This window comes from Eublepharis macularius, chromosome 12 (genome assembly GCF_028583425.1).
Source record: "Eublepharis macularius isolate TG4126 chromosome 12, MPM_Emac_v1.0, whole genome shotgun sequence".
Lineage (NCBI taxonomy): Eukaryota > Metazoa > Chordata > Lepidosauria > Squamata > Eublepharidae > Eublepharis > Eublepharis macularius.
Window position 1 is genome coordinate 71,404,632 of NC_072801.1, and position 14,756 is coordinate 71,419,387.

At 47.1% G+C, this 14,756-nt stretch overlaps 1 protein-coding gene across 1 annotated transcript in view; it reads left to right on the plus strand.

Annotated features, from left to right (window-relative positions):
- The first annotated feature begins 12,612 nt into the window (after positions 1–12,612).
- The window catches only part of RPGRIP1 (RPGR interacting protein 1), a 30,445-nt gene continuing 28,301 nt past the window's right edge, over positions 12,613–14,756 (plus strand). Inside the window, 2 exon segments of the mRNA XM_054994360.1 lie at positions 12,613–12,700; positions 14,521–14,580. Of these exon segments, the coding sequence (XP_054850335.1) occupies positions 12,613–12,700; positions 14,521–14,580 (148 nt within the window).

Sequence of the window (14,756 nt, forward strand, 5' to 3'; positions counted from 1 at the left end):
TACTTGTCAGAGATGCTTTAGGCTGATCCTGCACTGGGCAGGGGGTTGGACTAGATGGTCTGTATGGCCCTTTCCAACTCTATGATTCTATGAGTCCACATATGAGCCATAACATGTAGTTTATCTGGATTTCTGTAAAGCTTTTGACAAGGTTTTTCATAATGGTCTGATGGGTAAACTGATGGACTACAGACTGGACTCTAGGATGGTTAGATGATGGATAGAGAACTAGCTGGATAACCCCTCCCAAAGAGTAGTTGTCAATGGCATCATATCTGATTGGAGGGAGGTGTCCAGTGGACTGTTACAGGACTTGGTTCTGTGCCCAGTGCTTTTCAATATTTTTTTTAATGACCTGGATGAGGGTGTGATGGGATTATTCATTAAATTTGCAGATAACACCAAACTGGGAGTAGCAAACACCCTTGAAGACAGAGATAAAATTCAACAAAATGTGAACACATTAGAAAAGTGGGCAGATTTGAATAAGATGTGATTTAACAAGGATAAGTGCTGAGTTCTGCACCTGGGTAACAAAAATGCAAGCCATCTATACTAGATGGGGGATACACTTCTGTGCAGCAGTGTGTGTGAAAAAGGTCTTGAGTACGGGTGGATGGGAAGCTAAATATGAGCACTCAGTGTGATGCAGCAGCAAAAAAGGTGAATACAGTCTTGGGGTGTATCAACAAAGGCAGAACATTCAAATCACAGAATGTGGTTATCTCATTATATACCACATTGGTCAGGCCCCACCTGGAGTATTGTGTGCAGTTCTGGAGGCCTCCCTTCAAAAAGGATGTGGACAAATTGGAACAGGTGCAGCGGAGAGCAACCAGGATGATCAGAGACCTGGAGACCAAACCTTATGAGCAAAGACAGAGGGACTTGAGAATGTTCAATTTGGAGAAGAGAAGGTTGAGGGGAGACAGGATTGCTCTCTTAAGTATTTAAAAGGCTGTCACTTAGGGGAGGGAAGGGAGCTGTTCCTGTTGACATCAGAGGATACAACTTGCAATAATGGGTTTAAACTACAGGAGGGACAGTATCAGCTGGGCATTAGGAAAATAGAATAATTCAACAGTGGGATTGGCTGTCTAGGGATGTGGTGTGTTTCCCCTCATTGGCAGTCTTCAAGCTAGACAAATACTTGTCAGGGATGCTTTAGGTTGTTCTTGCATTGGGCAGGGGGTTGGACTAGATGGTCTGTAAGGCCCCTTTATGATTCTATATATATTCCAAAGAATGTAAGAATCCTTGTAAACTCTATTCCTCAGAATTTTTGTATAGCTTGAAAGCACTCTGACATTTTCACTGCTTTATATTGCCCAATAAATATCACCCTGCCCAGGTGAAGTAAAAAAAACCACTTTGCATGAAATTTCACTGTGGTTGGAGTTTGCCTGTGATGACGCGGCTTTGCGTGTACGTCAAGGTTTGGACTTCATCCATGCTGATGAGCACGGACTTCCAATTAATTAAGGGAAATACAAATGTCAAGTTTGTGCAGCCTCAATTTCCCTTGGGGTTGTGTTGGGAAAGAAGAGAGAATTTAACTCTTTAATATCCTCAAACAGTATTGCTGTTCAAAACTGACTCTCTGGTTTATAATTAGCATGTTAACAGCAAACCTGTGTTTTTTAGAACAATTTTTTTCCTCTTTAAAATGTGAATTAAAAAGTAGCATACACACTTTCTAACAGTGAAACCAAATGGAGGTTGAAGGGTTAAACCCCTTCGCTCTTCCATGCATGTCTTTAAGGGTTTGCATTTCACCAATGGGAAATTAATTGAAGTTCCTTCAAGAGATTTCAGATATTCCATGGTAGAAAGTCATAAAGATCTATTGTGGATGGCTGAGAAATTCAAATTAATTCCTGACCTTAAGAGAATAAAGCAGGGGTCCCCAACGTAGTACATGTGAGTGCATGGTGCCTGCGGACACCTGTCTTGGTACCCACCAAGTATTTCTAGAATATAGGTGGGGCTCTTACCCAGTAGGGCTTCTGACTGGCCACAGCAAATCTGATTGGCTATACAGATTAAAATAACATGGCTTCAGTGGCAGCTGCCACGACAATGTTTGATGATGATGATAAAATGAGTTCCCCTTCTATCTCATCACCCTTGGTGTTTGAAGGAGACACTGCAGATGTTTCTGGAGTACAGAAATAACTGCTTCTGTCCTCCCAGGACAAGAAGAAGGGCTGTTTTGTTTTCAAAGGAGGGTTCTTCCACTTGAGTCAGGGCAAGAAAATATAGGCTTGGATCCTACCCAGGGCTTTTTTTCAGGGGGAACGCGGGGGAACAGAGTTCCGGAACCTCTTGAAAATGGTCACATGGCTGGTGGCCTCACCCCCTGATCTCCAGACTGAGGGAAATCTCAACTACCCTCTGTCTGGAGATCAGGGGACGGGGCCACCAGCCATGTGACCATTTTCTCTGAGGGCAACTCACTGAGTTCCACCACCTCTTTTCCCAGAAAAAAAGCCCTGATCCTACCAATTAGTTCCATGAACAGTGGAGCCTTCCTCAGGCATAAAGAGGCTTCCTCCAGTGCACAGAAACTTTCTGGGAAGAAGCATGCCTTTTTCCTCCAAGAAAGGCTCCTTACACCAGATAAAGTCTCTTCACCATTAACAGCATGTAGTTCTAGGACCCAACCCATTGAATAGCTACATTATCTTTCCTTTGAGGGGACCCAAAGCCAAAAGCAATGGCCATCATCTCCTTGCAGATACAGATCCCGGTACGTTATGGCTGAGGTTGCAACCTCTTTAGGTCAGGTGAGTGCATATGTCACATGGAATCAGGTTATTTTTCTTCTCTTGCTGAGAATTTTCACTGGGCAGGCATAGGTGTATTTAGAAATAGATCCAAGATTTCGTTAGCAATGGCATCGATCAAAGGTTGAAGCAGGAAAAAAAAATTAGCACGATCATACATTTTTTCAGCCCAAGAAGAGAAAGCCCAGATTTGTTCTCCTGGACTGTGGCTTCATGGTACAGCATCAGCTTTGAACTCGGAAGGTCTCCGGTTCAATGAATACAATCTCCAGTTTAAAATGAACAGGTAATAGGTGATAGGGAAGGATTTTGTCCCTGAAGAATTATGCCATTTAGAGCAGACAGTACTGACCTTGATTACCCCAATGATTTGACCGCCTAAAGCAGCTTCTTACATATAGTCAATTTGATTTTTTTTATAAAAAGCAAGAATCAGTTAACTCACCACATGACCACGCCAAGAGATCAGTTTTCTACTGACATGCTTCGTTCTGATGCATCTCCTTTCAATGTTCACTCAGTCACTGAGGTTTTATGACCTATGGCTTGGAGCTGCGTGCAAACAACTCTAGCCTCATCTGTTAAGATGTAACCACTAAGTTTGCCGTCAGTGGGAGAAAAAAAAGCTAAGAGCCAAGAGCGCCCGACTGCGTTTTTACATATTGTTACAGTGGGATCTTCTTCTCTGTATCATTGTCAAATTGTTATTGTAGCCCACCTTTCCTCCAAAGCATCTTTTTAAAAAAGAGTGGCAAGATGTTTCTGTTTGCTCCGGTGTTTTGATGGCCTTGCCTGTACCAGCAGGGACTGACAACATCTGTCTGCCAACTGAGCACAACTTCACATTTTTAGAGGAATTTTCACGTTTGTTCTTAAACTATTCTTACTTCTTAGACATGGGACAAGCTACAAACTTGGATCAAATCAGTGGAGTTTGTATAAAAATAAGAATAGGGGACTATGGACATAGCAGTTAGGAGAAGTCAGGATGGCTTTAGGAAGAGTTCTGATAAAGGAACAGGGGGCATTGGGAGGAGGAGAGAAAAACCTTTTAAATTGCCCCCTTTTCCAGGGCAGACATGTCTTTGCTTTTAAGTACACATCTGACAAAAGGAGTTGGATTCCTTTTGTCAGACGTGTATACCGTGGAAATCTTTTTAGCCTGAAAGATGCATGCTACCAGACTCAGATTCATACATATCTGGTTTGATTCAGCCAGCAATTGCTTTCTGTACCTTATATTCACCTCTCCACCATTTAGGGCTTCAAGAGAGACTACAGATACATTGGAACAAAATTGGTTGCAATCTCAGCAAGGACAACCTTCCATACGTAGATCTTCCATCCGAGAACTAGCTTGCTCATAGAAGGGCCATGTCAAAGGACCAGCGATCTTTGGTATTGCTCTGGACCTAACCCAGGTTTTCTTTTGGTGCAAGCAAGGCCACATTTGAAAGAACATCGAGAATTCCCTTTTTGAAAGAGTTTGTGCAGATGACCTTTGTCTCACAGCTTTGTCATGTCACTTGACTCACACCAAGTGTCTTCTGTATGGCCAAACCGGGAATTAATAGCTATCCATCCATTCAAGGGAGCCCTCCTTCTTTACATTCTAACAAGCTTATACGCTCCAGGATTACAGAAGGATTTAATCTTCCTTTCCAGGCAGGATCTAACATGACTCACCAGGGCAGAAAGAACCAAGTGGCTTTGAGGGTTATGTCAAACAGAAAAAAGAAAACAGACGCTGAGTGGCAAGCTGGAAAGCGTGGACAGAGGACAAATCATTTTCTCTATCGCAGCCTAAAGAAGCGTGATCCTCCAGACTCCATTCGTTAGACATTACTGAGTGAGTGGATAAGATTATAGTGTTGCACGGGGGTGGGAGGGGACCGTATGATACACGAGAAACTCCTGCTTTCCTTTGGAAGTTCAGACACTTTAAAATACATTTAAGCCCTTTTTTGAAATGCTGGTCTTTTGGCATGCTGAAAATACAGCCTGCAGAGTTTGCAGGCCAGGAATTTGAATGCAGTTCTGCACTGCAGCTTTCCACTAAACCTCGGTTTATGCAAGCCAGGCCAGCAACATTGTCTGGTGTGGGCTGTGCAGATGGGCTGTATTCTGCTTTGTGGCTTGTATGTTGTGCAGGCCTGTCAGGAGGAACTAAATTCTCCATTTCAGGGCTGAGACCACAATACGGAACAAGTTACTTGGTTATATCTTAATCGGGGTTCTCCAAGTGACGTCAACAGATTGCAAGGATGGTTGCCTTCCAGCCTTAGCCATCCCAGAAGGGAAACCTTGTGACTCTAATTCCATATTCAATTCGCATTCATACAAGCTCCAATGAATGAATTAATGACATTGCCTAGAAGTGAACGAACTCAGATTTGCAGTCCATGGCAAACATGACAGCAGACATTTTTTGGAGGGGGAAATAGGAAGATCTAAATATAATTTATAATTCTCTCCCATTTTAATTCCACCCTTCTTCCCAGGAGCTCTCTCGGCTCCATTTTATCTTCTCGCAGCACCTCTGCAAATTGGCCGTTTCAGTCTGAATCAAGGTCAAGGATTTCCAGGTCACTACAAAGCTTTTTGTTGCAAATGTCAAAAGCTTTGAAAACTGTCTCTCCTTATCTAGTTTTGCAAACAGCCTGGTAACAATGCAAATTTTATTTTGATGCAGAAAGCTCAATTATTGACTAGGCAAATGTTTTCTGTTAGCTTGACTTCTGTTTCCATTCTTTTTTGATGAAGTGCTCTCTGGCATACAATAAACTTCAATCCCAGCCTCGGTTTGTCCCACTTTGCACCTAATAATGCTAGTTCAGTAACGATTTTTAAGTAAACCTTGGAAAACTTTTGTACTGATGCCTTTGCTATTTGTTGCTAAGATTGGAGGCTATCTTTTTGTTTAGTGTTTTTGGGAACCCCTGCAGTCTAACCACTAAAGTACAACAGCTCTACAATCTACTAACATCTTAACCTGCTCTTCTTCCCAGGAGCTCCTATTCTTCTCCTCCTCCATTTTGTGCTCACATCAACCCTGTGAGGTAGGTTAGGCTATGAGACAGAAGAATGACTGGCCCAAGTTCACTCCATAAACTTCATGGAACTTAAGTCTTCCTAATCCAACACTCTAACCACTGTGTTGTACTCCTGCACCACAGTGTTTTTCTCTGCTCAGCAATAGGGATGCCAACTTCCAGGTGGTGGCTGCGGATCTCCCAGAATTGCAACTGATCTGGCAACAGAGATCAGTTCCCCTGGAGAAAATGGCTACTTTGGAATGTGAACTCTATGGCATTATACACTGCTGAAGTCTCCTCCCCAAACCCGGCTTCTCCAGGCTCCACCCCCCCCCAAATCTCCAGGAATTTCTCAACCTGGAGCTGGCAACCTTGAATCACCTGTACTTCTATGGTTTAAAAGAGCCTGTTTTTCTTTGACCTAATGATATTCTCAGCATCAATCATTTATTTTCAACTGGTCAAGTATATGGCAGGAACAACGGTCTACTAAACACCAGACCCTTCAAATTCACAAGCATAAATTTACATTATATGTATGTAGTGTACCAAAGCTGGGATGCATCGCTACCCACTTGGAGATTTATGCTCTAGGGAGGAAGCTGAACCTTGAAAGAGAACCCAGCTTGCAGTTTGCACTAGCAACATTTCACAGGGAATCCAAAACATAAGGGGACAAGGGAAGGACAGTGACTGATCAAGACCGGTACCAGAAAAGTACATAGCCTGGCAATGGAACATCTGAACAGACTGGCTGGATCCTACCTAGGAAGCAAATGATTACCATAGCACAATATACAACCAGGTTTAGGTCCAGCCTCCTTTATACCAAACCTTCTTTCTGTAATGTTTGATCTGACATACCTTGCTGATGCTTAGGTCACCAGTTGGCTAACATCACATCACACGTGTGAACAAGTTAACCTATACGGCAATGTTTAGACAAACAACTCCTGTCCACATGTTACAGTGACTGCATGTACAGCCTGCCTGTATGTGCATACATAGAATCATAGGGTTGGAAGGGACATCCAGGGTCATCTAGTCCAACCCCCTGCACAATGCAGGAAATTCACAATTATCTCCCCTTCCTCTACACACACCCAGTGACCCTTGTTCCATGCCCAGAAGATGGCAAAATACTGTCAGGATCCCTAGCTGAACTGGCCTGTGGAAAATTGCTACCTGACCCCAAGATGGCCATCATGATCTGCCAAGGTTTGCAGAATCAGCAATGCAGTTAGATGTCCACCTAGCCTCTGCTTAAAAGCCTCCAAAGAAGGTTTGTTAGAACTAACCAATGAGCATTCACTTTATGAATAAAACCGAGGACTTGGATAAATGTGGGGTTTGTATCACATGGTGACCTGTAGATGTGTTGACTCAACACACATACGAAGAATAATCGAGGGACCCTGTACACGGATTGCATGTGCATTCCCTGTAACTTGTGAACAGGGCTAGTGTTGTGCTGCCAGGTTCTTTTTTTGATCACTTGTATCGCAAATGCTCAGCTCAGGAGCCAAAGGGGAACAAGGACAGAAGAGGAGGCAAGGCTGGCGCCACCAGCATTGTTGGCGTCTGAGGCAACTTAAGGGGAGCCGCTGTGCATGATGACATCACTGTGTGTGACAACATCACGCAGGGCTGGGCGTGCACATGGGAGGCCCTCCAGCCTTCCTGTTCAGTTGCATTTCGGGCCAGGCACAGCCGGCCGCCCTGGCCACCAGCTGCGCCTGGCCCGAAGAGCAACTGAATGGGAGGCTGCCCGCTCAGCTGCCCCACGCTGCCACCGCCAGCACGCGCTCCTGGCCGGGTGCCGCTGCTGCAGGCCAAGCTCGGCAGGTGGCCAGGGCAGTGCGCGGCGGCGTGCATCCTCCCAGCCCTCCGGCTCAGATGCTCCGCGTGCCGCCCTGGCCTCCTGCCGCGCCTGGCCCACAGCTGTGTGCCGCCACCAGCAGCACAGAGCAACTGGGTGGGAGGTCTGGGAGGCTGCCCGCTCAGTGGCCCCACGCTGCCACCACCAGCACGCGCTCCTGGCCAGGTGCAGCAGCACAGGGCAATTGAGCTCCGTGGTGCGTGCCCCCACCCCCAGGCTGGTGCCCCCTCCGGCACCTTAGAACCCAAGGCAGCTGCCGGCCCGCCCCAGTGGGCAGGCCGGCCCTGAGAGGAGGATGTGTAGACAGGAAACCCCAGTGCAGGAGCTTGGGTGGGAGCAGGTCTGCCTCTTAAACCACTCCTTTGGATGATTGGTTCAGACAGATGGCCACAGATTAGCAGCAAAGAAAATCAGACGCTTTTGCAGCTCTGTGGGGGTGGGAGGACCACAGGGGAGGGAGGACAGGCAATGAGGCCAAGACAGTCTTTGACGTCTGCAAAGGGAGGCGTGGGAGAACTACAGCTACACGTATTTCATTTTCCACTGTCAGTGACCACTTCCAGACTCCAGCTCTGCTTCCAAACTGAGATCTAACCTAGTACATTTTATCCTTCCCTGCCTCCAGGGAGTTCATAGTGGCGTATGTTGTTCTCACGTCCTCATTTTATGCTCCCAACAGCCATATGAGGTAGGTTAGGCTGAACAAGAGTGACTGATCACTAAGCAAGCTGTAGGACAGTGTAAGGATTTGAGAGAACCTTGCCAACAATATAGTAATTACACAAAAAATGGCAGAGAAGATAGTTTCATGTGGGTAGCCATGTTGGTCTGCAATGGAAGAGCAAGATTTGGGTCAAGTAGCACCTTAAAGACAAACTAGATTTCAAAGGTATGAGCTTTCAATGGAAGGAAGGAAGGAAGGAAGGGCTGCTCCCAGACGAATTACAGAAACAAAAGTTATGTAATACTTTTTATGAGGGCCAACCAACCCATCAAAAAATAGCACACACACTTCTGAGCTCTGTAGAACTGTCAGACTAGATGGAGGGCAAATGTTCCCAACCTTCTGAGTTTGTGGAAACCTCTGGAATGTTGAGAAGGGGGTGGTGAACCCCACCCCCAAATGGTTTCTCATAGGGGTGTGCAAGCCAAAAATTTTCGGCTAAAGCCGAAAGCAGAAAGCCGAAAGAGGACTCTCTTTCATATAAGCCGAAAGCCGAAACGGCCAGCCGTTTCGGCTTTCGGCTTTCGGCTTTTTCAATGGGAAAATGCCTCCGGCGTCTTCCCGGACGTCTGGGGGAGGCATTTTCCCACCGAATCAGCCCAAAATTGGTGGGGACCTTCCTCTAACCCCTCTCTACAAACCCCCCAAGTTTCAGACTGATTGGACTTTGGGGGACCATGTTATGGCCCCCCAAAGCAGGTCCCCCTATCCTCCCATAAGAAAGCGAAGGAGAAGCATATTGTTAGCATGCTGCTGCTCATCTTCTTCATTATTTCCTATGGGGAAAAATGAAGAAGCAGGCTTCCTTTGCCAGGGGTGGCATTTTGCATGCAAAATGCCCCCTCACCCTCAGGGGCCCTTCTCCCACCCCTCTTCCCACCCCCCACCAAGGCTCAGCCTGCTCCCACTTGGGGGGGCATTTCATGACCTCCCCAAGTAGGTGCTCTAATCTCATTCTCTACCACTGACAGCTGGGGGAGGCTTGTCTTGCCAGGGGTGGCATTTTGCATGCAAAATGCCCCCCAACCCTCTGGGGCCCTTCTCCCACCCCCCACCAAGGCTCAGACTGCTCCCACTTGGGGGGGCCATTTCATGGCCTCCCCAAGTAGGTCCTCTCAGCCCCTAAAGTCCACCCCTTACAGCCCCACACAAACCCAATTCCCCCCCAGCTGCCACACACAGACCCAAATCCCCACATTAGCCCCTCACAGACCCAAATCCACCCCCACCTGCCCCACACCCATAACCCCAGGAACAGGCTGGCAAAGGCCAGCCCTCTCCCTTTGTTCCCTTCGCTGGGAACTTCTAAACTCTCTTTCCCTGGGCAATTCTGCACAGCCCAGGGGTGCCACAATGGTGGGCACACTTCTGAGTGCCAGCTGGTCCCTGTGAAAGAGCACCTGAACCACAGACACCCTCCCTCAAATTCCCCCACCACCTACAGAGATGGCTGGCCAGCCAGCCCCATTGTTCCCTATGATGGGAACCAACTGCACAACAAAGAATAAAACAAGAACAACACAAAATAAAGTTTTTAAAAAATTATTTTCTCCCTTCCAAAGTACAAGTAGGCAAAGCATTATGACACATTACACCAGCAGTCCCCCACACAGAAAAATAACACAACTCACTTAACATCAGAGAATCACAAAGCACGATTCCTGTCAAAAACACTTTATTTCTTGAACAGCTTTAGGTTACACAGCAGGGGGGAACACCAAAGGGCATGGCAGCACTATCTTACACAAAAATAACACAACTGGATTTGGGTCTGTGAGGGGCTAATGTGGGGATTTGGGTCTGTGTGTGGCAGCTGGGGGGGAATTGGGTTTGTGTGGGGCTGTAGGGGGTGGACTTTGGGGGCTGAGAGCACCTACTTGGGGAGGCCATGAAATGCCCCCCCAAGTGGGAGCAGTCTGAGCCTTGGTGGGGGGTGGGAGGAAGGGTGGGAGAAGGGCCCCAGAGGGCTGTGGGGCATTTTGCATGCAAAATGCCACCCCTGGCAAGACAAGCCTCCCCCAGCTGTCAGTGGTAGAGATTAGAGCACCTACTTGGGGAGGCCATGAAATGCCCCCCCAAGTGGGAGCAGTCTGAGCCTTGGTGGGGGGTGGGAGAAGGGCCCCAGAGGGTTGGGGGGCATTTTGCATGCAAAATGCCACCCCTGGCAAGACAAGCCTCCCCCAGCTGTCAGTGGTAGAGAATGAGATTAGAGCACCTACTTGGGGAGGCCATGAAATGCCCCCCCAAGTGGGAGCAGGCTGAGCCTTGGTGGGGGGTGGGAGGAGGGGTTGGAGAAGGGCCCCTGAGGGTGAGGGGGCATTTTGCATGCAAAATGCCACCCCTGGCAAAGGAAGCCTGCTTCTTCATTTTTCCCCATAGGAAATAATGAAGAAGATGAGCAGCAGCATGCTAACAATATGCTTCTCCTTCGCTTTCTTATGGGAGGATAGGGGGACCTGTTTTGGGGGGTCATAACATGGTCCCCCAAAGTCCAATCGGTCTGAAACTTGGGGGGTTTGTAGAGAGGGGTTAGAGGAAGGTCCCCACCAATTTTGGGCTGATTCGGCGGGAAAATGCCTCCCCCAGACGTCCGGGAAGACGCCAGAGGCATTTTCCCATTGAAAAAGCCTAAAGCCGAAACGTTTCGGCTTTTTTTCTTTCGGCTAGCCGAAACGTTTCGGCTTAGCCCGAAACGTTTCGGCTAACCTGAAAGAAGCCGAAACACTTTTGTTTCGGCTTTCTTTCGGCTCTCAGAAAGCCGAAATGCACATCCCTAGTTTCTCACTGAAGGTTAAGCAAAACCCAACACGGCGGCTGCAGGAGGTGGAACCAAACACAATACCTCCAAGATGGCTTCCCACAGAAGGTGAAGCAAAACCCAATATGGCTGCTGCAGGAGGTGGAGCCAAACACAGTATTTCCTCTCCTCACAACTCCTGGGAAGAAGCAAAGCCTGAAGGGGAAATGGAACACACACTGACTAAGGAAAGCCCAGGTGTTTAGCAGTCATCTCAATCCTCTGGTGAAAAACCCTTTCATATGAATGAGGGCAGCCAACAACAAGCTCTGCCATACAATGACTATGCCTTCTTTTTAAAAAGCTGTGCAGGCCCCAATGGGTCATGGCGCCCAAGGGCACCAGATTGGGGAATCCTGATGAGAAGTATTAAAAAAGAGAGGGAGGAAGAGAAAATAAGTTATTTTGAAGTATTGTACCATCTGCTCAGCATCTGCAGCTGTCATCTTAAAATGGAGAGAGTTAAGCTTTCCATCTTAAAATGGAAAATTCTGGCTTGGGAGGGTGATGATATATATCCCAGAGAGAGAGAGAGAGAGAGAGAGAGAGAGAGAGAGAGAGAGAGAGAGAGAGAGATCAATATATTCCAGATGACAACAGAGATACTTGTGAATTCGTTAATGGTATTCTCACACCACCAATCAATACTGGGACACACATCTTCATGTGTATGTTGTATTAATTTATTTTGCAATAGTCAATTTTGCTTCTAAGGAAGGACATGGTTAGAGAATTGGTCAAGGACAGCTATGAAATTGCAGCAGCACAGCCATAGCTAGAAAGGCACAGGGGTTCAACTTTAACACATTTACCATTAGGGAGGATGAGACTAAACATACCAAGCTGGTGAGCAAGAAGAGACATATCCCGGGAGAAAGATTGCCTCGATAGCCCATGTTTCTTGTAAGAGTATAATATTAAATTGACGTAGATATTCTCTAACCTCAACAAAATTATACTTATTGGCCCATCCCGTAATATTCCGTGAGCACAGCTTTAGTGTAGATTTAGATTGGTTTCTAAGTCATACGCTGGCCGATTTCACACATCTTTACCCCTGAGCTAAATTGCGCAAAACTCACAGAACGAGGGCGTCTTCAGGATACGATTTCTGATGTACCCCGTCATGATTCCAATTTGTGACGAGAAATCGCACCATGAAGACACCCTCGTTCTGAGAGTTTTGTGCAATTTAGCGCAAGGATAAAGACATGTGAAAATGGCCATTATTAGCCGCATCTAAGGTGACAATAATATCCTGATCAAGCAAAACACAACTATTCTGGGTTTTCCCTGCTGGTTTCCCATATTGCACCAACATCAGTAACATCCTAGTTATCTCTTCTCTGGAAATCTCGCTTTCTTCCAGTTCCACTTCCCTCCGTGCCGCCATGTCGCTGCTGTTGCTGGACAAGACAGCAGAGGATTTCCCAGTCCGGGACACCAACCAGAAGCCTTCAGTGATCACAGCAATACAAGGTCAAAACTTGGGGCATCAAGGGGTGGTTTTAGGGTATAACTGCTAGAGCTGTGTGGTTAGCTGATAAAACATCCTAAGCCACAGTGATCTCCAGCTCTGTTTGTACTATAAAGTGACCCCCCCCTCAAATATCCAGATTATTGTTGAAAGAAACCTGAATTATACAACATGCGGTTGTCCGATTCATGGCTAGCCCACGGGAACACAACTTGCCTACTTTAAAACAGCTGCACTGGCTGCCAGTTTGTTTCTATGTTCAATTCCAAGAGCTGGTTATAACCTGTAAACCCCTTCATGACCTAGTACCCACATATTGGAAGGACTGTGCCAACTGAGTGCTCTTATTATGCTTAAGACTAGCGCCAGAGCCCATTGTGTCATAATACAAGGGCCTCCAGCAGGATGCCGACCAGCCGGCCTGCACTGCAGAGGGCCACTGGGCCAGGCTCCCCAGCAGCTGGCCACGCTACAGCGGCCTGGCTGTCCGGGCAGCAATGGGCCGCCAGCGGGCTCCACAGCTTCCCTTGCCCAGCTGAGAGGGGGGCTCCATGCCCCTTCTCTCTGCCCTGCTGATTGGTGGACTTTGCAACCCCCCCCTTGCCATGGATCAGCTGAGCAGGGAGAAGGCAGTGGCTTGCTGCCCCTTGCCCGATGATCAGCTGGGCAGGGCAGTCTGTGTGCTCGGCAGTCCCACCCCTTCCTAGCCTACCGGTTGGCAAAGGCACGTCTGCGCCTGAGCCAAATGTGAGTCGTCAGGAACACGGTTACCCTTTTATATAGTAGGTTTGCCTGCCCGACTGCAGAGCCCATCCTGCTACTTTTCAATAGTGGCTCCCGCTTTATGGAATGGGCTTCCTGGGAGGTGAGGCGGGCCCCTTCCTTGGAAATTTTGAGGACCCACTGGAAGGGTGTTTTATTTGCTAGGGCTTTAGTGGGTTTTGATCAGCAAGCATTTTGTTGCGGTGGGGAGAAAGTAATGTTTTATTTAAATATGGAGGGGTTTTAATTTGCAAGTTTCCTTGAGCCAGAAGGGGAAGGAGGGGTGTGTCATTATTTTTGGATCAGATGGGCGAGGCGGGTTCTGTGTTAGAGTTGCCAACCTCTAGATTGGGCCTGGAGATCTCCTGGAATATTTGTCTCTAGACTACAGAGATCAGTTCTCCTGGGGAAAATGCCTGCTTTAGAGGGTGGACTCTATGGAATTAAACCCTGCTGATGTCCCTCCCCTTCTTAAACCTTGCCCTTCCCAGACTCAATCCCCAAATCTTCAGGAATTTCCCAACCTAGAGTTGGCAACTCTAGCTCCGTTCCGGCTACCAAGTCCTGGACATCCCACTCTGTCCTCATCTGATATCTAAACTTCAAAGTTAACTAGGTTTTTGCTCCTGTGTTTTCAAGTTTAGCATTGCAAGCATACGTTCTAGAAACTTTTTTTTGCAAGGAAAGGGAGGGGGAATGGTGAGATTCTGTAGATACTTAAGCTGATTAGATTATGATCTTTTCACCGTTGCTGCAGAAGCTTGGACTCTGCACAATGCTGATGATATTTGTAACTTCAATGAGTCATCCATACATCATATTGATGTGGTGCTCAGGTGTGCATTTCACAAGAAGTTTCACCTGTTGTCTTATCTTGCTAAACTCCAGGCAAGAGCACTCCATGGCCTCACCACTCATGTTTATTAAAACGCAAAACATGATAATGAAGGGGGTTTTCTGTGCACTTACTGCCAGCCTTCCACACACAAAAATGCAAGCATGAATGTGTCCATTTTATACGGCACAGGGTTAATCCTAGTCTGCCCCTCTTTTACACTAGATGTATCAACTTCTGCTAACTTCCTCGTCAAAGCCCATCCTCTGAAGGCCTCGATGAAAGGTGAGCTTTGGGAAACGGTAAACTTCATGTTTCACTGTCTTCAACACATCCAGCCTTCATAGCAACAACGGAAAAGTAACTGTGGGGTGACACCTTTATGAAGATAGCCTGGAACACCATGTAGCAGCTAGCAGTTTTGGGAGTCTGTCGTGCAGATCTGACCCAGAATCAAAGCT